Here is a 24785-nt window from a genome sequence, read left to right as displayed (position 1 = left end):
TAGGAGGTAACAGAGGTGTAAATAAATACGGCAGCAGACAGAATCCTAAGGGACACAAAGTTATGGGAAGAGAAAACCTTGGGAGACACTAAGACGAAGCTTCACAGACACAGGGAGAAACACAAGGGAGCAGTGACCTGGAGCCGGAGGGGAAGCCCTGAGGAGCAGGGGCTTGTCACAGGGTGGACAGGTTCTCAGAGAGCAGTAAGACCATCCTGTCCCACTTGGGGGGAGCAGTGAGAGATGTTTCCTGGAGACCTTGGGGAGCAGGTGCTGTGCGGGAGGGCTGAGGTCCAAGGCCAGTGTGCCGCAGAGCGCACAGAAAGTGGCACAGAGTGAACTTAGTTGTAGACCACTCCTTCAGGAGATTGGCATTTGGAGCGGAATACAAGATAAAAGGAGAGGTTCACTTTCTAGTTTGTTTGTTTTGGAGAAGAATGAACATGTTGAAATGTTGGTGGGAATAAGGTTTCTGAGATGTTTATGGTTCTCAGCAGGGAAATAATTAGTAAATAGTTTTTAGGGACTTTCATTATTAGAGAAATAAATTTCCTAGTGATTGGATATTATTACAAAGCTGTATGACATTTAAAAATAATTCATATGTAACTTGGTCTTTCTGTTGGAAACAAACAGAACTGATACTTGTTAATGAATAAAAAAGTTAAATGAGCATCGTTAATTATATGGGAAATTAGCACACAGCTAAGAAGACTCTTTTTAATGATATTCCTCTGGCAACATTTTTCCGTGAAGGTTTCAAGACGCCCTTTCTTTTCTTCTGAATTTTCACATCATGTTTTGTGTTGGTCAACGTCCAGGTGGGAAATGGAGACACAGTACTGGGCAATGTGAGGATATCTGAACAGAGGGGTTATTTGTCAGGGGAAGAGGATGTGTAGGAAACCACTCCCCGGAGCCCTGGAGACTTGGCCGTGGGGCCTTTCACACCAGGTCGAGTGTGTGAGCACAGGGCACAGGCCTGGACCCTGAGGTGAAGGGGGCGCCCGGGAAGGGCGCTCGGCCCAGGAAGCAGCATCCCTGCCACCCGGCAGAGTCTCTTCCTCCATGGTAACCTCCTGCCGTTCTCCCCATTGGCCAAACCCACCACGAGCCAGAAGGCCAGGGGGCTCCTGGGGCGCCCCCAAGGCGGCTTCCCAGCGGCAGAGCAGGGAGACTTAGAGGAGGGGTGTGGAGGTACCGTCAGCAGAGACAACCGTGGAAACATCTGGGACGAGCGGAGTTGACCTGCCTCCTCACTTTAATTTACTCCAGGGGTCACTGGTAGAGCTCCAAACGTGAGTGCTGCTCTTGAAGATGCTAATGTTTGTGCACCAACCTTTGTTTTAGTCAGCCAAAGGGGTGCTGATGCAAAATACCAGAAATCAGTTGGCTTTTTTAAAGGGTACTTACCTGTGGAAGAAGCTTACAGTGACCAGGTCGTGAAGCATAAGCTACTTCCCTCACCAAAGTCTGTTTTCACGTGTTGGAGCAAGATGGCTGCCGGCGGCTGTTCAGCCTTCCTGGGCTCCTCCCTTCCAGGTTCTTGCTTCTTTCTGGGCTCAGGGTTCCTCTCTTCCCGGGCTCATTTCTCTCCAGGCTCAACTGCTCTGCTCTCCACAAGGCCAAGTGTAGACTACTAGGCGAATGGCTCTGTCTTCCCAAGGCCTCTGCCTGTGTCTAGTGGAGCCTCCTCTCTTTCCTCAGGGATCTGCTTCTCTGTGTGTTTACTTCCCTGGCTCCAGGATCAAAACTCCCAACTCTGCCCTTTGCCATGTCTTTTCTCTGTCAGTCCCCACCCACCAAGTAAAACCTCTGAATCCAATATAATCTAATATGCCCAGAGGGACAGACTAGCTTATGAACATAACCCAATATCCATTTGCAGAATTCATAGACAATATCAAACTGCCCCAACCTTTATCATCAGTATCTTTGCTGGTGTCTTTAAATATGCCAGCTCTGGCCTCAACCTCCCCGAGTGCTTCTCAGCGATGGTGGTGTGAAGATTGTCACCTCTGCCTTTGCCAGCTCCACCTCTTACAACAGCGTTCCTCAGCTTATTCCACAATAAAAATGTGTAGTCAAGTCTGTTTTTTAAGAATATCAGAGAATTAAATGAAATCAATATGGTAAAGTACATAGTACACTCACAGTAAGTTGTTATCCTACCTCTACTAACTTATTTTATAGTTTTACTGAAAATTATTTAAACTGCAAAGATATTTCAGTAAGAGCAATGGCTGAATTTATCTCCAGAATCAAGTAACACCCTCTTCTGCTCTGTGCTACGTGTGCATGTTTCTTGAGGGATTGCTTCATTCTCATATCTCAATACCATATTTTTTCTGCTGTTAAAAATATTTATCTGTTTCACACCTAACTTTCTTTCAATAGAAAATGGATGCACATGGATTCTTTGTTTCTTTGGCAACAACTATAATCTATAAAGAGAATTTTGCTTTAGGAAAGTAACTTCAGTGAACTCTTCACGAATCGTTTATCCTTAATGTATCATCTACCTGAGCAAATGAGCTAAACCCCCAAAATGCTCATATTTTCCCTCAATAAGCCTGTTTTGGTTTGGGGAAAAAAAGAGTATAGTCCTTCATGATACTGACAGATTGGAAGAGTATTTTTTAATGAAATTGAAACATGGTGTTTTAAAGAGAATGTGACAAAAATGGATGTTGTCCATGGAAACATTTTGAAATCTTTTGTGTACATTGTATTATCTGTGGCCCTGAATTGATACTCTAGCACATTGGGAAGGATGGCTAATGAAGAGGGTCACTGTAATTTTTCAAAGCCATCATTTCAGTCAGTGGAGATAGAAATAAAGAATCCTCCCAACCCATAATTTTACTTGAAGAAAAGAATAATCAGTCACATAACTGACAAAATCTTTGCAAGACACATACATGGGGATATTTATTCCTGGGTCTTCTAAATTATCAATTTACCTCGAAAAGGTTGGCATTTAATTGCCTTTACTGTAGTACAAGTGACCGTGCAGATAAAACCTTTTCAGACTTTTCACAGTAGATTTGGAGTAACATGTTCCAATCCGTTGCTGTATGTGATCGCTGTCAACAAATCAGGTCACAGCAGAGCCTGTCGCGGGGAGCTGGGTAAGTGCCAGAAGGCCCTGTGGGTCCCCTGCTGCTTTGCACACCCTGCTGAACCCCACGCTCTAAGGAACAGGGGTAGAGATAAAGCATGGACCAATACCATTATTTTTCAGTGCCCTTGAAATCTCTCCAGACTCCCTGACAAGGTGATGCAGAGAGTTCACGTTTTGACATATTCCCTCTGCTCCAAACACCTAACAGTGATGATGTATCTGAGTGGCCGTCACATAAAAAGGTGCAGAGCCAATGTAAACACCCATGTGGCCAAACTCAGGAGAGGATCACAGCCAGAGATGAGGCGGGGAGCCCCCAGCCTGCCGGCCCCCGGGGGTGGAGCAAGCACGAGTTCTGCGTGGGGACGGAGCAGAAGAGAAGAGGGGAAGCTGCTTCACTCCTGAAGGGGACTGGAACGACGGTGTCTGGGCCAACTCTTAAAACAGGAGGCGAGACCACAAACCACTGCTTCATAGAAAGCTTCCTTCTTAAAGAAACTAGAGAATAGGAGAGAGAAACATGAAGATAAGATTTCATGGCCAAGAACTGATTTCCCAATTGGAAAAGCAGATGAGATTCACATCCAAGGTCCTTTGCAAGACCAGATCTCTATTGAACAATTATCTGTGTCCTTATGTGCATAGACAAAGACGTTTTTTTTCCCTGAAAAATATTAAACAACCAAAATCTTATGAGCAATTACATCTTTAGCCTATTAATAATTATATCTCTTGGAGTCAACTTAAACCATGCTTGTGACCTCAACAAGAGTGTGCAATTACTAAATTACCACCACCATGCAATTTCACAGTGTTCAGAAAGCACAGAGTCATAGAGCACTGAGCCCCACATCTTCACTCAACTCTAACAGGCTCCTTGACTTAAACCCCAAATGGAAGGTGATGGACATTCACATACTTTGCCCTCACCCTCCGTCCAATTGCACTGTAGATCATGACGATGAAGGAAGCAATAGAAGTACAGAAAGATTTCCTTGAAGTAAGGGTCAACTCCAATTCAAACAGTACTGTCCATTGAGTGTTGTATCACATTGTATCACACGTATAAATGTGTACATGAACAATGTATCACATCCTACCACAAGCATAAATGTTCACATGCACAATGTATAACATTGTATCACATGTAAATATTCACATGCACACTGTATCTCATTGTATCACATGTATATACTATGCAGTGCACCTCTTGGAAATAATTCTATTGACAAACTTCTTAAAGAAACTTCCAATTTCTTAATGGAAATGTTCCATTAAGTAGAGAATTTCCTTTTTAAAAACTTTGATATTTAAATTTAGGGCTAGAAAAACTGAGGGGTAATAAAACAAACGGTATTACTTCATTGGAAGTTCACTAAGGATAAGCCATGTGGTAAGCATGCCCATTCTTTCTTTCAGCCAACGTGAGCTGTGCCGATGGCGCACTGGTGTGCCCCCGTCCTCCCAGCTGTGTGCCAGCGTACCAGCGCTGTGACGGTTTTGCTGACTGCGTTGATTTCCAACCTGATGAGTCCAGCTGCTCAGGTACCCAGTTTCCATTCCAACGCTATTGCAGTATCAACCAGTAACTCAGCGTGCAAACAATACAAAAATTAAAGTTAAAATTGTAAATAATAGCAAGCATGGAATAATTGAATTTCTATTTTTGGTTTGGGGCAGGAAGAATGTTATTAATCACTACATTTATAAAAATGTACGATGTGGTGGACTTATTCTACCTAAACAATGTCCATTGAATTAAGAAAAAATTCATGCACTGTCTGTTAGTATTTAATGATCTCCTTTATCCAAATTTCTTGAGATCTAGAATAAGGAATCTCAGTCTAGCACATTATTAATTTAAAGAAACATTGTGTTCTACCTTTTCCCATTTCTTCATAAGTGCTTCTTTAATGGCATGATTTGGTCATGTATTTAAAAGTAAACTACATAAACTCTAGACTGACTTGTCAGCATTTTCCTTTCTTTTGTCCCTGGAATATTTATGCTGTATAAGATTTGATGATATATATTTGTGGCTATACTTTTATCAAAGCCACTCTACACTTCTCTCATTTATTGAAGTCCTTTGTTAATATCTCTCCTGCATATTCAAATTTTTGTTATTTCACTCAGAAGACATAAAGTAATAGATCAGGGCAATATAATTCTATTACAACTAAGAGACTATATAAATTATGATAAAAGATATGTTCAGTCATATTTTGTAAATAAGTTAGAGATATTTCATATTAATGCTAGCTGAGAATATGTACCGTGTGTCCTTCAAGAGAACAGGACTTCATGAGATAAGTGAAAAAAAAACTAGGTAAGAATAAACAGTGTGAGACTTTCAAGAAAAAGGGGCCTTTTGAGATAAGTAAAAACATGACAATTAAGATCTAATGACGGTGCACAAAATATTTGAGATAAGGTGCCCTAAGGGAAAATAGTCTTGATATCTTTTCAGAAAGTCAGAATGACACTAACATAGAGGATAAATGAGATCGTTCCATTCTCTCCTAACTTTAAATTATTAAAACACAACACTTAGGCCCACTGTTCGCATGTATTTACATGAAGTTGAGATTTTCTTCAGGATGGCTCTATAAGAGAACAAATGAATTATAACCAATTATGATTTATTGTCTGCTGTAATTGGGTCCTTTGAACACAGTGCCAGAAAAAGAGAAGACCTGTCATTCAGACTAATAGCCAGCCTGCAGGGAGGGATAAAGAACGCTTTTTTGTTGCGCCATCTATTTTAGTCACTCACTAAGCAACTACTATTCAGTAAGTGTAAGTGTATAGATACAGTTCTTAGGTTAGAATAAAATAGAGAACTTCATGAAGCACAGTTTTCAAAATCCGCATTTTATTGTGTTTTCTCTATTTGCCTTTTCATGTGCTTCTTAGTTTGTCAATCAAATATGACAAAGTGAATGCTTCTGTTCTTTAAGATGCCTTCAAGTCTGGCCTATATTCAGTGTGTATCAGTGCATGATTATGCCTTCCTCTTCCTTTCCAAATATCATGAGCTTTTAAGGTCAATATTCCACAGATTTTTATGAGTCAATCCTCGCTGCTTCCAATGATTCCCACAATGGTCATGGAACAGATGGTGAGCATCTGGTCTACCTCTCCTAAGGTTTTTAAGTCATTAACAAGAACATCGAACTCAGACACTGCATCAGTGTTGCAGACTAAGAATATTTCCACAAATCCAGTCTGTTCCTCAGTCACATCAGGAGGGCATATTATGTTCAGGTTTTGGTTGCTGGTAGACAAGACAATTACTGACCAGAATTTGCATGGCTAAGTTTAAATGGAAAGTACTTTTTCCTGTCATTTTCAGTAATAGAGGTTGACAAAGGTTATGCTGGGGTGATACTATAAGATAATCATTCTTTTGAAAGAGAGTTAGAAGTAATAAAGATATAAAATTATAGAGGAGGCTCTTACGAATATAGATTAATGTATATAGTAACAGTGGTAACAATAAAGATAAAAATTTAGAAAGGGTTATGAAACTAAACAAAACAAATATTTCTCAGCTACCTGCTGTGGAGCTGTGACAAGTTGTGGAGGCATGGCTGTTTCCTCCAGTGCCCGTGCCCCCTGCTGGGTGCTGGAATTTCAGGATGAGCAGAGCCACCCTGCCCGCTAGAGCCGTGGCTTTCCACACAGCCTCCTCCAGTGGACCCCAGGGTCCCCGAATCTCTTGGAAGTCTATGCAGATACAGTGTGTCTACGTGTTTGTCTGTGGAAGTTCCTGAGTGCCTCATGATTGAGAGGGGCTCATGAGCTCCTGTGAGGAAGAGCTTCAGGGGGTTCTAGAACTTCTGAACAAAACAGAACTGTACTTGACATTTTTAGACGCACAGGCTTTGGGGTGGCTGACCGGGATTTAGGCCTGACTTTGATGGTTCTTTGCTCTAAACTTGAGCATGTCCTATCATCCTCGAAGCTCAATTTCCTCCTCTGTAAAGTGAGTGTAGTTATGGCACGCCCCACCTAATGTGATTAGGATTAAATGCAGTGTTGCAGGTGAAACTCTCAGGACTGTGCCGGACACAAAGCTGGCCCTAGGACAGGGTTGTGGTGAAGGTGGTTGTAAGGACAGAGGAGGAGGGGAGGGACGGGAAAAGAGAAGGAGCTAGAGAGATCCACTGCAACAGAAATTCTGTGTCCCAGGCAAGTCAAAGAACCTCTTCCCCCAAACCTAGACAGAACAGATGTTTAACACCTGATCCAGACACAGGTGATGGGTGTTACAGGTGTTACAAATGCAAAGGTTCGCTCTCAACAGCCCCATAAGGTGATATACCCTCATTTTACACATGAAGAACTCAAAGTCATTGGCCCCAAGTCACACAACTCCCCCAGGACTGAGCCGGGCGTCCCAGGAGAAAGCTGGGACTCACACTGTGGCCACCTTCCCAGCAGGCCACAGCGAGACGGCGGTCAGCTCCTCCTCTCTATGCACTAAGAAAGAAAGACAGGGAGGGAGGGAGGAAAGAGCAGGTGCAAATTATTTAGGTTTAACCTAAAAGTTGCTTTGTTGACATTTAGGCCACCTATACAGCTCATAAGTCTGTGTTTCTGTTTCTCCAAACTGATGAGCCAGACTGGGAGCAAACTTAAATTCTGCTCCAAATCAGATTTACCTGATCAGTTGTGAGCTGTGTTTACCCCAAACACAAGGTCACAATAAAGCAATGCCAGGGGTCTTGCTGTGGTGACAGCGCTCGGGTGCCCGGGCTGATCCCCTCTGGCTGCGCGCTCCCTGGCCGCGTGCTCCAGGCTCTGTCTGCCTCCTTATCTTTTGGAAACAGCCTCTTCGTAGCCAACTAGTGACACCCTTCTCTTCCCTGTTGCACTTGCACTCTGCTTAAAAGTTTTATATGCAAATTAAAAGATGAAAATATTTGCCCTGTATCTTCCCAGCCTGTGGATGAAGAATCTGAGGCTGAGGCAGGAATGTATAAAAATTTCTCAAAGATGCAACCTGCACATGCTCCATCCTCTCAGTCACCAGTCGGCACCTGTGATCTCCACCATCCAGTCTCAGAAATGGCAGAGCTAAGCCCCACCCCAGGATCATTCTGAGACAAAGTAAGCCCCTGTTTTACCACCTGCCACCAAAATAAATATCAGTGATCCCAGAAAACAATATGCAGCTGTGTTCTACTGTGTGCGTGTTATGTGGTAAAAATCAGACACTGCTGGCTTCTCAATAAAACAAAAGCCTTGTTTAAGGAAGACAAAAATTGTGCCTATGTGTTCATGCTACATCGTAACGATGGGCTGACTCTAGTCGAACCAGCTAATTTCTTGTGGAAGGAAATGTCCTACCCTTGTTCAGCTGAGCCTGCCCAGCGCCTGCCCAGTGCCTGGTGGGCGTAGCTCTTACACTCACACTCAGCCCCCACGTACTTCTGTGCCCCCTCCTCACTTTTCTACCGTCTTCCGTGAGCCACATCTGCCAAGGCTCCTCTCTGTTGAGGGCGGTGCGCTCCTGCGTGGCAGCAAGTGGCAGCCGACACAGTATGTTATGCCCAGAGGGACTGAGCAGCCAGCCCAGAAAATGAATGTTTGGAAAAGAGAGGAAAGAATCTGTAGAAAAGCCTCAAATCTGTACATCCAGCCCAGGCCAGCGGGCCCCAGCGCCCACGGGGCACATCTGCGTGATGTCCTTCGGGTGCCTGAAACGCAGCAGCATCTTTCCCTTACCCTCTTCCTGCCCTGTGGACCCCTGCCCGCCGACTGGAGCCATCAGCTGGTCAAGGTCAGCGGGAATCCTGAAGGTCATCCGGCTTTCGAGTCATCCCCAGTACCTTTCCGTTCTCCCATTTTGATGTCTAGAGTCCCACATCCCTCCAACACCCACCCCCTTTCTCCAAGGCAGGTGTCACTTCTTCCTCAGCCATTTCAAAAGACTCTTGACTGGGGTCCCAGATTCCATTTCGCCCCCTCCAAGAGTTTACACCTGCGGTCGGAATCGTCCTTCTGAAGGGGAAGGGTGCCACTTGCCTTCTGAAAGCCCTGGCTCCTGGCACGAGGCTCAACCCCCTCCGAGCTGTCCTGACCTCCTTGGGCCCCAGAGGTCTCGGGCCACTCTCCCTGTCCCCTCAGACGCGGCCACCCACCATCCTCACCCCACGCTCCCTGCTGCCCTCCCACACCCTCCCAGGGCTCCGGCCCCTGGGCCTTCTGCCACCCTTTCCACGCCCTGATGCCCCAGTCCTGCCCTGGAGTCTCCTCCTGAAAGCCTTTCCGTCCTCCCCCGTTTAGCCCCTCAGCTCCCGGGGCCCTGGCCCTCCGCCCGCCGTCCCCGTTCATACCTCGTCACACCCTCCCTGGAAAGCCGTCCTCTGTGCTCGCAGGCCCAGCCGGGAGGTGAGGGCACCAAGTCAACATTTAGTGTCCCACCGTGCTCCCCCACCCGAGGGGGAGGGTCCTGGGCCAGGCCCGCCCTGCAGAGGAGGCGCAGCGAGAGGGCGCAGCCCGTCAACGACCCGCCATGCGCGGGGGTGCCAGGCCGCCCGCCCCCGCCCACCCCTGCCCGCGGCCCCCGCAGCCGTCTGTGCTCTTGAGCAGGGCACGTCCTGTCGAGCCCGGGGAAGACACTGAGTGAGGGCCAGACGGAGCTGAGGAGGGGGAGGTGTCCTTTAGGTGTTGGAGGTGGGCTGGCCCACGAGAGAGGGCTGGCTGCAGACAGGAGGGGGCGGTGAGAAAAAGCCACGAGGACGGCGGCGTCCCAGCGCGGCCGGACCGGTTCGTGCGGTCACCAGGAGGCGGCGTGTGTGAACACACCCCGGAAAGCCGAAGGGACTGGCCGCTTCCACCAAGAGCACGAGGAGATGTAGATCTCGAAAACCTAGAAGTAAACCGCCTTCCAGAACAAACGTCCACGCCGAGCTCGAAGGAGAGAAGGGCCAGGCATGGAAAGCAGGGCAGACTCGAGTTGTGCTGTCTCTCGTGGGCCTGGAGGCGAGCAGGTGCGAACAGGAGTAGCTCGTTTTTATCAGCAAGACAAGGCGTGCTGGCCATTTGTCTGCTGTGACACAGTCTCTCCTGTGAAGTAATATTCCAGAACAGAAAAAAAATCCAGCCTAATCACAAGCGGGTCATGCGGACACTTTCTAAATGAGCGCCTGTGCCAGACCCTGTAGAGAAAGAGTCTTCTCTGGTGGTAGATGCCTAGGGCTTGCGAAGGGAAGTCACACGTCCAGGGGCGTGGGCCGTCGGGCAAATTTGGGGACGCAGAGGAATGCAGCAAAGACCATTGATCAAATACGGGGGAGCAAAGGACTGCAGCCAAGCCCATCGGGCAAATACGGGGAGCACAGGAATGTAGCCAAGACCATCAGTCAAATGTAGGGGAACATCAGAGTGCAGCTGAGGCCACTGGGAAAATTTGGGGGAACACAGGAATGCAGCCAAGGCCATCGGGCAAATGCGGGGAGCACAGGAATGCAGCCGAGGAGAGTTCCTTTGCTTTTGCCAACTGGGAAGCTGTTTACTCTCAGGAATTGGATTTCACGCAATGGCTAACAGTAAAATGTCTTCCTTCTTCTTAGTAATATTTACATTTAATTGTGGTCTTTTGATGCTTTTCTTTAGAGTGCCCAATAAGTTACTGCAAAAATGGAGGAACCTGCATAGTCGAGGAAAATGGCCCTATGTGTCGGTAAGGAGCTTTGTCGAATTGTTTTGACATTTATGGCAGCTGGCTTTCTTATTTTTCTTTATGTCCACATAACAGAACATCAATGAATATGTGATTAGGAGGTAAAAATAGAGGATAGTGGCATGTTTACATTTACCTGAATAAAGGAAAGGAAGATGTGAGTAATTTTCAGAGAAGTATCAATTATCTAATATGATTTCACATATCTTTCAACATTTTCTAGGGTTTGAGATCTATAGTTTGAACAGCACTCATTATTCCTTATTTTTAATATTTATATCAGGTCTTATAAATACTTTTTTGTGAAATGAGTACCCTCCTAGTTCGGATGAACTTGTGCCTGCATTTCATTTTTCACTTTTTATTTCAACCTCTAGCTCTCTTCTACTCTAACAACAGAGAATAAAATTAATTCACAAATAAGACCTTTTCCTGATTTATGCAATGGATGTGTTAGTATAGTTAAAGTTAAGGTATAGATAAGGAATACATTTGCATACTCAAAGCTAGGATAAACAAAAACAGGCCTTGTGATTTCTTTTAGGAATTATTTATATTGCATATCAAAGAGAGTTTGATTTTTGTTCTCACCCTTTAGGGAATTGTGCAAAACAGCTTCATACACTCCAAAGGAAATGATGCATATTCTATGATATTTGTGTTTATGCTTTTTTAATATAGCAGACTTATGGATATATAATTTCTACTTGTTAGAAAACTGATTGCAGGTTGATAGTCAAGTCATAACAAACCACACAGAACTACCTGGAATAATAGTTGTGTAAATCCTTTTATCCTTTTCAGTAAGTATTCATCTTTTAGCAAAAGCTTTTTATCTCCCCAAACACAGGATCTCTGACAATTAAAACAACAAAAACATATAGTGAGACACTGCTCTCATGTTGTTGAAATGGAACTAATGATTTTCTCAGTGTTTTTCTCTCTCAGATTTATTTAATAATTTATTTCACAACATCTCAGCAAAATGATAATTTTCCCTGTATCAGTTTACGGAAATTAATTCTTCATATATTATTCCTAGAAGGAGAGACATCATGTTCATTTGTAAAACCTCCTTTCTGAAAGAAACTGAGGGTGATGTCATGAATAATCTTCGTCGAATGTCAGTGGCCTGGAGAAGGCTATTGAGTGTCAGCTGTTTACCCTGCAGAGGCTCCAGGGTTTGTGCTCTTTAGCCCTGATTCTTAGTCAAGAAACTCCCAGACTTTAGACAGTCTCAGATGAGCAAGCAAGCTCAGCACTTCTTGGCAATGTCCTCGCATCCTTAAGTAAACTTTGAAATTGAAATAGAGAAGGTGAAGCCCTGAACTCGTTTCTCTCAAATGAGGAAATGCTGGGGTGGGGAGAAGCGTGATGGACCTCAGAGACTGAACCAACGGGGCGGAACGGAGAGGAGGGTGCTGACAGGGAGTCGACCAAACAGTCCGTGACTTGTGTCTGCGGCGTGGCGGCCTCGTCGCCGACCCCAGCCAGAGGCGGGTTCTGGGCCGCATGCCGTGGGGCGGGCGCATTTGGAAACAGGGCCCTGGAGGGGCTTTTCCAGCCAAGGTGCGGCCTCGTGTGTGTCCAGCGTCTCCCAAGACCCTGTGCGGGCGGGGCCGCTGGAGCCGGGGGCCCTTCGTCCCTTCCTAGGGGCCTTATAAGTAGAAGCCCAAAGTCAGAGAAAGCCACAGAGAGCGGCTGACGTCCCCAGACTCAGGGAGAGGGGCGCGCGGGGAGCAGGCAGAGGGGCAGCCAAGCAGCCGGGGGCCGCCAGCCCGACGCTGCATTCCAGGGAGAAGCGGCCCCGCGCTTGACTGTGGACCTCTGACCTCCACAGCCGCCAGCCAGCGGGTAAGCAGGGTGAGGTGGCCGTCGCAGGAGCCCCGACAAACCAAGACAAACGGTAAAACGTTTTCAAATGTCCAAATAAGTGGAATTATCCATATACACAAATGTGTGGAATTATCCATATACATAAATGTGTCACGCTTGGGATTTGTGCTATCTACAATGGAGGTGTGAAAAAATGACTTTGGAAAACATTTTTGCATTTTAATATCGTAGCCTCTTCCATCAAAACATTCATTTCTTTAAAATTGTCACTGGAAATATAATAGTAATACATAGGTTTTATAATATATATTTTTTTAAATGTGTAATAGAATATCAGACAAAAAGCAGAAATCCCCTTACACCCAAATCCCATTCTTTTTACCTATTTAGATATTTTTTCCCTTTCAAATACACTCACACACACGTTGGTTGTTTTCAGAAATATTGTCTTCTGCATACTACTGTGATTTTCCTTTCCCTTTGTGACACCCACGGCTCTTCTGCATGTCAGTGGCGTGAACTTTGTCCCCCACCCGAGGCAGTGCCTTAGCCCTCCTTTGGGAAATGCACGTACCTAGAAGGTGCTGGGGGCTTGAGGACTGTCCACCTGAAAGTAGGTTCCGTGGGGGACAGACGAGCGTGGCGGGAACGCCAGCTGTCAGCGCCGTCACAACACCCGCGTTGACGCGGCGCGTACGGTATGACGGGACCCGATCTAACGAGCCCCGGTCAAGTCCTGCGAATGGATGTTCAGTTCTGAACTCTTGGCTTCCACGGGTGATCTTACGATCCCCACCTTCAGCGATCCTCGCCCAGTTATTTCAAGCCGGGCACGCCTCCCCGAACTACCAAACGTGAGCTGTGCCCAGGTAAAGTGAGTGTCACGCGGAGGTCAGCCTTCGGGTTTGTACGTCCCTTCCAGGTCGCCTCTGGATTTAGGGTTAGGGACGGCCCAGCTAGGGAAGACGGGGTTTTGAGAGGAACTACAGGGGTCTCTGGAATCGGTGGCCTCGCCTCCAGGCCTGCCCTCTCCTTCCAGAATCCCTTTCTGTTTTTCTTTTTTTAAATTTTTTATATTTTTTAATTTTTTAAAAATTTTTAAAGAAGCTTTAGATTATGTAAATGTTCCATAAAATATAGAGGGGATTCCCACGTGCCTACCCCCTCCCCGCACACTCCCACATCAACAACGTCCCTTGTTAGTGAGGTACCTTTGTCACAATTGGTGAACGCGTCCCAAAGCACTGGGGCTAACTGTGGGTTATAGTTCACATTATAGTTTACACTCTGCCCCTCACGGTTTTGTAGGTTATGACAAAATGGCCTGTGTCGGTCACTGCAGTGTCATGCAGGACCATTCCGATGTCCTGAAAATGCCCCGTATTGCACCTAGTCTTCCCTCTCCCTCCCCTCAGAAACTCTAAGCCAAATCCTTTCCTAGTGCGGGGTCTGTCTGTGTGTCTGTCCCAGCTGCAAAGGCACAGGAAGGTGCCGGAGAAGGCAGGGGGCGGCAGGGAATAGGAGTCGTCATCCTTGTCTTTAAATTCTGGCCCTCGTGATGCGTCGGGCGGGGGGTGATCAAAGCAGTGCCCACAAGGTCAAGAGGCATAGGTGAAATCTTAAATACTTCCTTTTCAATACAGATGTTTAAAAGAAAACAAATGAATTATTTTCCCAATATAAAAAGATAAATACATAACAATGAGGAAAACCATGGCAAAGAAAACCTAAGTAAATAATTAAAAGCAGAAATTAATGAGGGCAAGTGTGTTTAAAAAGCATTAGCGCTAACTGAAAGTCCAAAGTTCTGGTTCTTTGAAATACATGAAAAATAGTAGACTACTAGCACATTTTTCAAGGGAAAGAAAGTCAGAAAGCACAGACATACAACATACATTTTAAAAAAGTGACAAAGGAGAAATAACCCCTGAAATAGAACAAAATATATATGTAGTAAGATAGGACTTTGCAGGCCTCTATACAAACAAGTTTTGAAAACCTAAATGAAATGAACAGTTTCCTTAGGAAAATATCATTTATTCTCTTAGTGAGAGGAAGGCAAAACTGATCAGTTTCCATAGAAGAAATAGAAAAGTCATTAGGGAAGTAAAGGTAAAACACCCCCAGGCCAGGATGTTTTCTCAAGGGATCCAACCAAATCTTCAAAGAATAGGTTGTCCCAATCCTACGTAAATTTTCCAGAGCATAGAAAATGAAGAAAAACTCTTAATTATTTTTATAGAGCAAATATAGCATTAATAGCTAAATCTAATGGAGATTGTACTAAAAAGTAAGTTATAGACAATGTCGCTAATGAACATAATTTCAAACACACTCAAGGATTACCAGATCAGACCCCACATAGAGAAAATAACACACCATGAGCAAGTGGGATCCATTCCAGGAGTGAAAACCGGTTGAGTATTAAATAATCCATTAAGATAATTTACTATATTAATGCATCTAAGGAAGAAAACGACTTCAGTTGCCTCCATGGTTACAAAAATGTCTTTGGAAAAATCAAATACCCATTCCTAATTTTTTAAAAACACTAAAGAAAATATGAATCGATGATGCTTCCTTAGTGCTAAGTTTAACGTCTTACCTAACAGGGAATCACCAGAGACAATTCCCTGACTATTTGGAGTACAGCAAGTGTGAGGGCTCTGCTCTCCGTGAAATGACGTTCCATATTGTACTGGAGGCTGTAGCCAATGCAAACCCCCGCCCCCCAAATGCCTAAGGAGTAGAAAAGAAGTAAAATTTTATGATGCTATACCCAGAAAGCCCTAGGGAGTCAACAATAGAATTAATTCAGATTAAATTCAATAAAAATAATTCATTAAGAGCGGTTGGAGACTATAAAATTAGCATTCAGAAATCAATACTCCATGTACACATACAAAACTACTTAGAGGAGAGAATGGGAAAGAAAACTATTAACAATAACAAAAGTGAAGAACAGTATTTAGGAATAAACTCAATAAAGCAAAGGCAAATCTAAACGATGAAAGACTTGAGCAAATGGAAAGACCTTTCTTTCCCTTGGATGGCTATTTCAACATCATGAAGAAGTCAGCTCCCCCATGGGGACATCACACCATCCCCAATAAAAATGCCCACAAGCTTTTTGTGGGGGTAAACGGCTTGATATTTACGTTCGCTTGGAAGCACGGCATGACTAGTAAAAAGATACGTTAGAAAGGGGTTCATGCTACTGGTGTAAACAGAATGAGGTCTGTAGTATTAAAACCACGCGGTGCAGGCACTGTCAGGCTAAAGGAATAAAATAGAAAGTCTAGAAATATACCCAAGTACCTATGAACATTTAGGATACGGTGAAAGTGGCATCGCAAACCACTGGACGCTGATGGAGATTTTATAAAGGAATGCTGGTACAAGTAGTTGTTTTTGGAAAAAAAGCTAAAACTAGACCCATTCACACACAAATACGAAAGTGAAATGAAGCAGAGGTCAAAGTGTAGCCACACAAATACAAAATTGTAGATGAATTTCTCTGTAATCTGCATGTAGGAAAAAATGCTTCTTTGATGACTTGAATCCAAGGGCAAAGAAAATATTGATAAATTTCACACATAAACTTGTGTATTTAAAAAATCTTTTGCATGGCAAACACTTTCTAAGGAATATCAAAAGACATAGAGCAGGACAAGCAGCAAATGGTGGCAAAATAAGGAGCTCCTAGAGTCGGCTCCTGCTCCACGGCAGTTAGTAAACATCTAGGAGTATTTGGAGCTAGCTCAAGCACCTGCTTGGAGCTCCAGGAGGCCAGAAGAGCATCCTGCAATGTCCTTGGGGGAGTGGAAGGAGGAGACGTCCATCTGCAGAAAAAACTTGTAAGTAGAGGCTCCACACCACGGAGGCCGGGGCCCATCCTCCACTGGAGGCACAAACCGCCTCGGGAGCTGTTCCGCGGCTGGAATTGAAAGCTCCACTTTCCCAAAACAGGGGAGGAAGAGACGATTGGGCACCAGCTTCAGCTACTTATGAGTAAATTCAACAGGTTAAAGCATAATCCTCAGAACAGCTCAAGTTTGAGCCTGTCCAGGTCAGAAAGAGGCCGGGAGCCGCCATCTTAACTCAGTGCCTGGAAGTAGTGTGGACTGAGGATCCCAGTGCTGGTGGGGACCAGCTTCTTCCCATCCAGATCATATTGCAGGTCTAGCCTAGGCCCCAGGGCCACCTCCAGCAGGGAGGAAGCTGCGGGGACCTGCGCCAGCCTCTCCAGGAAATTACCGGCCAAGCCATGGAGGCCAGTGATTATCCTACTCTGGCAGCATGAGCCATTCAAGGAGCTGCTCTGTGACAGGAATTGGACGCTCCATTTCCCAGAAACGGGAGGAGGAGACGGTTGGCTGTACATTTCAGCTACTGATTGGGAGACTTGGCTGCTAAGAGATAAGCCTGGGAACAGCTGGGGTTAGAACCAGCCCAAGCCAGAAAGAGGCCAGTAGCGCCATTCTGACTCCACCCCAGCCTGAGGGGAAGCCCGGCTGACAGTTTCTTTCACACAGATCAGCCTGCAGCCCTAGACTAGGCTTCAGTCCTCCTCTGATGGGAAGACACCAACAAAAAATTACAATCTACACCAAGAAACAGGAAGCTATGGCCCAGGTAAAGGAAGAAGATAAGCCTCCAGATAACACAAAGGAGTTGGGACAACTCCCGTTCCAACACATATTCAAACAAATCTCCTTAATAAATTCAATGAGATGGCTAAAGAGATTAAGGATATTAAGAGGACATTGGGGGAAACGGACTTTGGCCCAGTGGTTAGGGCGTCCGTCTACCGTATGGGAGGTCTGCGGTTCAAACCCCGGGCCTCCTTCACCCGTGTGTGGAGCTGGCCCATGCGCAGTGCTGATGCGAGCAAGGAGTGCCGTGCCACGCAAGGGTGTCCCCCGCGTGGGGGAGCCCCACGCGCAAGGAGTGCACCCGTGAGGAAAGCCGCCCAGCGTGAAAAGAAAGAGCAGCCTGCCCAGGAATGGCGCCGCCCACACTTCCCATGCCGCTGACGACAACAGAAGCAGACAAAGAAACAAGACGCAGCAAACAGACACCAAGAACAGACAACCAGGGGAGGGGGGAAATTAAATAAATAAATAAATCTTTAAAAAAAAAAAAAAAAAAAGAGGACATTGGATGAGCACAAAGAAGAATTTGAAAGCATATATAGAAAAATAGCAGATCTTATGGGAATGAAAGGTGCAATCAATGAAATTAAAAAAACATTGGAATCATATAATAGCAGATTTGAGGAGGCAGAAGAAAGGATTGGCGAGCTTGAAGAAATGGCCTCTGAAAGTGAACATGCAAAAGAAGAGATGAAGAAAAGAATGGAAAAAATTGAACAAGGTCTTAGGGAACTAAATGACAGCAAAAGGCATGCAAATATATGTGTCATGGGTGTCCCAGAAGGAGAAGAGAAAGGGAAAGGGCAGAAGGAATATTGAAAGAAATAATGGTAGAAAACTTCCCAGCCCTATTGAAGGACATAGATATCCCTGTCCACGAAGCACAATGTACGCCATCTGAAAAAATCCAAATAGACCAACTCCAAGACACATACTCATCAGAATGTCAAAGGCCAAAGACAAAGAGAGAATTCTGAGAGCAGCAAGAGAAAAGCAATGCATAACATATAAGGGATAACCAATAAGATTAAGTGCTGAATTTCTCACTAGAAACCATGGAGGCAAGAAAACAGTGGTGTGATATATTTAAGATACTATAAGAGAAAAACTTCCAGCCAAGAATCTTGATCATCAAATTTATTTGGAAGGGTAAGGAGTCCTGAATAGCCAGAAACATCATAAAAAGGAAAAATGAACCCTCATCTCCAGACTTTAAATCATAATACCTACCTATAGTGGTAAAAGCAACATGGTACTGGCCTAAAGACAGGCACAATAGACCAATTTATGGTTCAGAAACAGACCCTCACAGGTATGGTCAAATGATTTTGACTAGCCTGTCAAACTCACACAGCTCAGGCAGAACAATCCACTCAACAAATGGTGCTGGAAGAATTGGACATCCATAGATGAAAGAAGGAAAGAGGACCCCTATCTCACACCTTTTCCAGAAATTAACTCAAAATGGATAAAAAAACTAAAAATAAAAACAGGAATCATAAAATTTCCAGAAGAAATTATTGGAAAATATCTTCAAGCCCTGGTGGTAGGTGGTGGATTCTTAAAGAAGGTAAGAGAAGGACTGAGTGGACTACTGATGTTTAATGTATGTAGAAGTTTTAATTAGCTTTACTGTAAAAGTGTGGAAATGGATAGAGTGGATGGTAATACACAGTGAGTAACAGCTAGTTTATAAATGGGGATGTGACTGAAAATGGTAGTCTAGTTATGTAAATGCCAATTGACAGAATGCTTGAGAATAATCTAGGAACTGGACAGCACAGTAAACCAAGAAGTGAGAATTTTGGTTGATGGTACAGATTCAAGAGTGTCCTTTGTTAGCTAGAACAAATGTATATCACTACTGCAGGGTGTTGGGAATGTGGAGAAGCATGGGAAAAATACAGCTGGAGTGACCTATGGACTGTGGTTAGTAGTAATGATATAATATTCTTGCATCTATGCAAAAGATGTACTGTGTTCATACTGAGGCAGTATGGAAAATGGAGCCAAATGTACACTATGGACATGGCAATAATCAGATGATATTATTTTATCTGTAGCAAATGACACACCACATTGTGGTGTGTTGATGGATGGGTGTTGTTTGGGAATTCTGCACATGTGCATGATTATTTTATAAGTTTACGACTTCTGTCATAAAAAATACATTAAAAAAATAATATTAGGGTGGGCTGGGGGAAAAACGCACCAAATGTAAGATAAGGACTATGATTAGTAGTAAGATTTTTACAGTTTTCTTTCATAGTTTGTAACAAACGTCTCATGATAATGCAAGGTGTTGGTGGAGGGTTGATGTATGGGACACCTGTACGATGTTATGCATGTTTACTTACTTTGTAAGTTCACAACTTTTACTGTACACTTAATTATGTATGTTCATATATAAATGATATAAAGATAATAACAATCGGATTGGTTAGGGGAAAAATACTTTAATAGTTATATTTTGACAGTGCTCTTTAATCATTAGTTTAAAAAGTTTAAAAACAATGCAAGTTACTAGTGGTAGGGTGAGATGTTATATACTTTTGTTTGATGTTATATATGTTTATTTTGTAAGTTCATAACTATTTTACACTTATTTATGTATGTTTATATATGAGTGATATATTTCAATAAATTTTTAAATTTTAAAAAAGCAGAAAAAACATCATATAGCATGCATGAATGACTAAAATGCTAATCTATCAGAACACATTTTTAAATGGTGTATACAGCTGAATAAAATAGTTATTGAAAAATATGGAACATGACCTTTCAAGGTAGGAAAATCGTTTCAACCTCAGTAAGAAAAGAAAAGCGTCAGACATTATTGGTAGAAGCACAAATGCGTGCTGCTCTGAGGGTGGTGGAAGGGGGATGTGGCACTAACTAAAGCACACGTGCATTTACTTTTTGACCTGACAACTCCATTTCTAGAAATTCACACTGTTGCAACACCTCCAACCCATGCGAAGGTCTTCACTGTGGTGTTTTTATAATTTCACCCTTTTGGAAGCAAATGAAACGCCCACAGCCAGGGTGATGGTTGAACAAACAGGGGTCCACGCTGGGCAAAGGAAAGGGCTGCCCAGGACAGGGGGGAGGGAGAGGAAGAAACGGGGTGCTAGCACTGGAACTGCTCTGTTTTGTTTGACTCAGATCTTAAAAAGAAAACCTAAGAACCGGGCCCGTTCATTTCAACCATCGCCGTCGGATATTTCTTCAGTGCTTTGCATGCGAAGTCTTTGGCCTAATGCAGTCTGGAGGGCGGGTGATAGATTATCTAACCTGGCACTTAAGGAGATGAGAGCTGGTGAAATTAGAAAGGTCAAAAAGCAGGAAAGCAGTGGACCTGGGTCCAAGCTCAGACTTCTGACCATCACGGTGTGTCGCATCCTTGGAGATTCGACAAGTGGCACATGGTTCCAGCAGGAGAGCTGTCAGTCAAATACCAGAAGAAAATCTAGCAGTAAGTCCAGATACAAGCTGTCTTTGCATTCAGGTGCAGGACGCTCCGGACCTGCTCAGCACTTTCATTCCTATGAGCACGCATCATGGTCCATCTTTCACGCTTTCCCACCTTGACTACCCGAAAAATTCCACATTTATCCTTCAGGGCCCTGCTCATGTAGAATTTCCTGTCTAGAACTTTCCTGATCCTGCATGCATGTGGATCATTTCCTACATGGGTTTACAATAGAGGACAGACCTACGACTCTGCAAACAGGTAAATAAGGGCTTGATATGAGCTTCAGCGTTCACTACCTACAAAACCTCACGCTAAGGAAGATAAGGAAAATAGACATTTGCTGAGAAATTAATATTTTCTGCCATGATGAAGCAATGAGTTGAAAAGGGGTTCTGCATTGGTAGCATGTCTAATTCATAATTATTTTATTTACCTAAGAACATTTTTTAAAGTTCTGTATCTAAGTGGGAAGCACTAGTAAACCTGTTTTCAAAATTATTATTTAGCATCATCCAAACCATCTCCATAGCACCCAACAGCAGTTCCTTACAAGGTTGAATTTGGAAAAATCATCAAAATTTAAGAGCATAGTCTCTGTTGCTTTTTTAAACCTAGTATTTCAGTGCTAAGGACTAACAAATATACTCATAACACCTGAATGTTTTGCAAATGAAAATCATTCTAAAGTTTCAAAAGATCAATTTATAGATGAGGGCATTTAGATGTCTGTTTGGCAGTAACCTTGAGATGTCATACAGGCATATATTTTGAAACTTAAAATCCAGTACATGGAAGAGTGTTTATGGTCATAAGTTTAATGTAAATTAAAATATAAATGACCAACTTTGGCCAAAAGAAGTAGGAAAGCTGAATACATTGATTGATACAGTAGAAATTTAAAAGTCAAATATCTAGTCCCTCCTTGCCAAAAGTATAAATGTGTATCTATCAAAAGATTGAAAGCCTTCTCCTCTAAAACCTGGAATAAGGAGGGAAGCCTGCTACCACTGAGATAGGTTTATTTTCTGAGGGGATAAGCAAAAAGAAATGAGTTAAACATATCGAAAAAGAAGAAATACAAATATTATTCAAATTTTTTCAGTGTAGGAAATCCAAGCAAATTAATTGTAACACTATTAGAATGAAAAAAACATTCAGCAAGGCAGATATATACAAGACTTGATAAATTTCTTTTGCACTAGTGGTAAAAATAATTGGACACGTTGTAGGAAAAGAGCCCTATTCTGAAACCAACAAGTATTATAATATAATTGGGTCTATCCTTGACAATATATGTTTAAGACATGGATAAATATAACTAAAAAACCCAAATGAAGGAATACTTAAAGAAGACTTAATAAACAGATAAAGTAAAAAAGATGAACTTACCATTTTTTAAAATTAGCAATATTTATATTGTACAAATATCAATTTAACCAAAGATTGTTTTTAGTGTTTTGGATTTTTGTTTGTTTTTGAAGTAGAAAAATGTTTTTTTAATGTTCACCAAGAAAATAAATATAAAAGTTAAAGACAAATTTAAGGAGGGGTGTTTGCTGTACTTAATATTGAAGTTTGCTATGAAGTCACAGCAATAAATATTGTGGCATTAGGGCAGAAATAGACAAATAGACTATCAGAATAGATTAAAGAGTCTGCAAAATGGTTAATGTAGTTATGTAATGTTAGTATAAAATAGGTAGCATCTGAAGATGAAAAAAAATGGCTTGGAGTTTTGTAATAATTGGTATAAGGACAATTGTTTTGGCACTTATTCAAATTATTATTGACACGATACACAGAATTAATTCTAATTTTATAAAGCTCTAAACTTTCTTTTCTAAGAAATAAAACCTGTAAAAGTTCTTAGAGAAAATACAAGAGAAATTTTAAAAATAATCTTGAAGCAGGGATATCATTTCTAAGCTTACTAGCAGCCATAGAGGAAAAGGGGAAGAGATTTTAAAATTTGACAATATGGACATTTCTTAAAATTAAAAATTCAGAATGGTGAACATAAATGCCCCCCAAAAGGACAAAGAACAGGGCAGGAGAAACGCGTGGCATGTGTCCTGTAGACAGGGATTATTTGTAACAGCCAGTACCCTCAAGCCAATAAAAATATGCAATAAACAATGCATGAGGAATTAGTCACAGAAAGATATGAATGGCTAACACACCTGATTAATGTATCACTGCAAAGAAAACCATCAAAATCTCATTTTTACCTCTCAATGTGAAAAAATGATGTTTTGTAAGATCCACTGTATGTGGGAATATGAGAACATTGATGGGAATATAACCGAATATTTAGGAAACAAAATGTGCAACATTTAGTAAAAGACTACCTTTAGGAGAGATAAGGAGGCAATATACTTTTAAAATTTTAATTTATGCACTCTTTTTTTTTTTTAAGATTTTTATTTATTTCTCCCCCTGCCCCCCTGCCCCCGTTGTCTGCTCTCTGTGTCCATTCACTGTGTGTTCTTCTGAGTTGGCTTTATACACTCTTTAAATCATCAATTCCAGTCCTAGGAATCTAGTCTACTGACATATTAACCAAAAATTAGCACTAATGTGTTTGTTTTGGTATTTTGTAATAACATCATTTTAAAAGCAAAAAGTGTTAAAAAGAGTGAAATGAAATATGATGGGACAATGTTTTTAAAAGGAAGATATAAATCCTGACATAGAGCTGTATATTGTTAGGTGAAAAAGGCAGATTACAAAATAATATGCATATTAAGACCCTATTATGGGGGGTGGGGGGAGTGTGAGAATGTGTATATTCAAAAACAAAAACAAAAACAAACCTGGCAGGATGCATCCCAGTATTAAGCATAGCAGTAGCCTCTACCGAGTGAGATGGGCTTCCAGGCGAAATTCTATGTCCTGTTTTAGTGTATGCATTTTTATTGTAAGTTACTGCCTTTGTAACTAAAAAAACAACATTTTACAAAGGTATGTACAAATAATTACTGTATTTCAAATATCATAACATCCTTGCAGTAAAAGGCAGCACACACTGGCGTCGTTTAGCCTTGTGCCTTTGGGGTGACCACCTGCCGCCAGTTTTCTTTCCTCGTGGTCAGGCAGTGTCGCCCTTTTGCCCTCTGTCCCCAGTCTTCCTTGTAGCTGTAGTCCCATCACGTGGACCCAGAGCGCCACGGAAATGGAAAACAGAGTAACGGCCAGTGCTCCTCCTCTGCCCCTTTCACAGGAGCCTGATGTGTTTGCACACTGAGCTGTTTGTGTTTAGACTTACAAGGCCAATGTCAGCGTCCGCAGATGAAACTGGTATTGCTCGGGCAGCCTGATGTAAGTGCTTCTGGAACCATCCATCGTCTCATTCAGGGAAGGCGCTTTCTCAGGAAGGAGAGGGTCCAGATTTAGTTCACTGGTCCTGACTGACAGGGATTTGTGATCCAAAGTCTCCAGGATGACCTGACTGTTAAGTAGAGATTTCTCTTCTCCTGGGAGGGAAGTGTGAGTTATTTCTGGGGCACTATCTAATGCCAAAGGGCTGGCTTTCAAAGAGAGAACAGGAGAGAGCTGACTATAAAAATCAGGAGCTTCAAAAAGCTAATTACAGAAGTGATCTGAAAATAGGCACATAGGAAAATGTTTCCTCTTAACCTGCACAGTTTTTCCTTTATCAGTTTTCCTAGCATGCACAGAGCAGAGCTTTCACGGGGCAGCAGTTGATGGGCGGTGACACCTTCCTTTCTTGCTGCATGTGATGTGTGTGTATAAAGCATTCTATCAAATGCGGAAGAGAGACAGCCGAGGGGGTGCTCAGAGACCCCCTCCTCTAAGAACACAGAGAAAGAGTCACTGCTCAGCCTCGTTCTCACCATTTCGCCACCCTGGCTCCCTCGAGGATGGCACGGCTCCTGCTCAGCCAGCCTGAGCGTCTTTCTGTGCTGTTGCTAAATGGCTGATCTCTGCCTTACAGATGCAAAAGCTAGCAAATGAGGTTGAACTTCTTGAACTTTTTCTTTA

General features: G+C 43.1%; 1 protein-coding gene across 3 annotated transcripts in view; it reads left to right on the top strand.

Annotated features, from left to right (window-relative positions):
* The window catches only part of MALRD1 (MAM and LDL receptor class A domain containing 1), a 688615-nt gene that overhangs the window by 579827 nt on the left and 84003 nt on the right, over nucleotides 1-24785 (top strand). For all 3 annotated transcript variants that reach the window (XM_058297890.1, XM_058297888.1, XM_058297889.1), the window contains 2 exons: nucleotides 4544-4669; nucleotides 10751-10817. In XM_058297890.1, coding sequence (XP_058153873.1) covers nucleotides 4544-4669; nucleotides 10751-10817 — 193 coding nt within the window. The remainder of the gene's footprint in view (nucleotides 1-4543; nucleotides 4670-10750; nucleotides 10818-24785) is intronic.

The sequence above is a fragment of the Dasypus novemcinctus genome, chromosome 5, assembly GCF_030445035.2.
Source record: "Dasypus novemcinctus isolate mDasNov1 chromosome 5, mDasNov1.1.hap2, whole genome shotgun sequence".
Lineage (NCBI taxonomy): Eukaryota > Metazoa > Chordata > Mammalia > Cingulata > Dasypodidae > Dasypus > Dasypus novemcinctus.
Note: the sequence above shows the minus strand (reverse complement) of the source record. Positions and strands in the feature narration are given on the sequence as shown.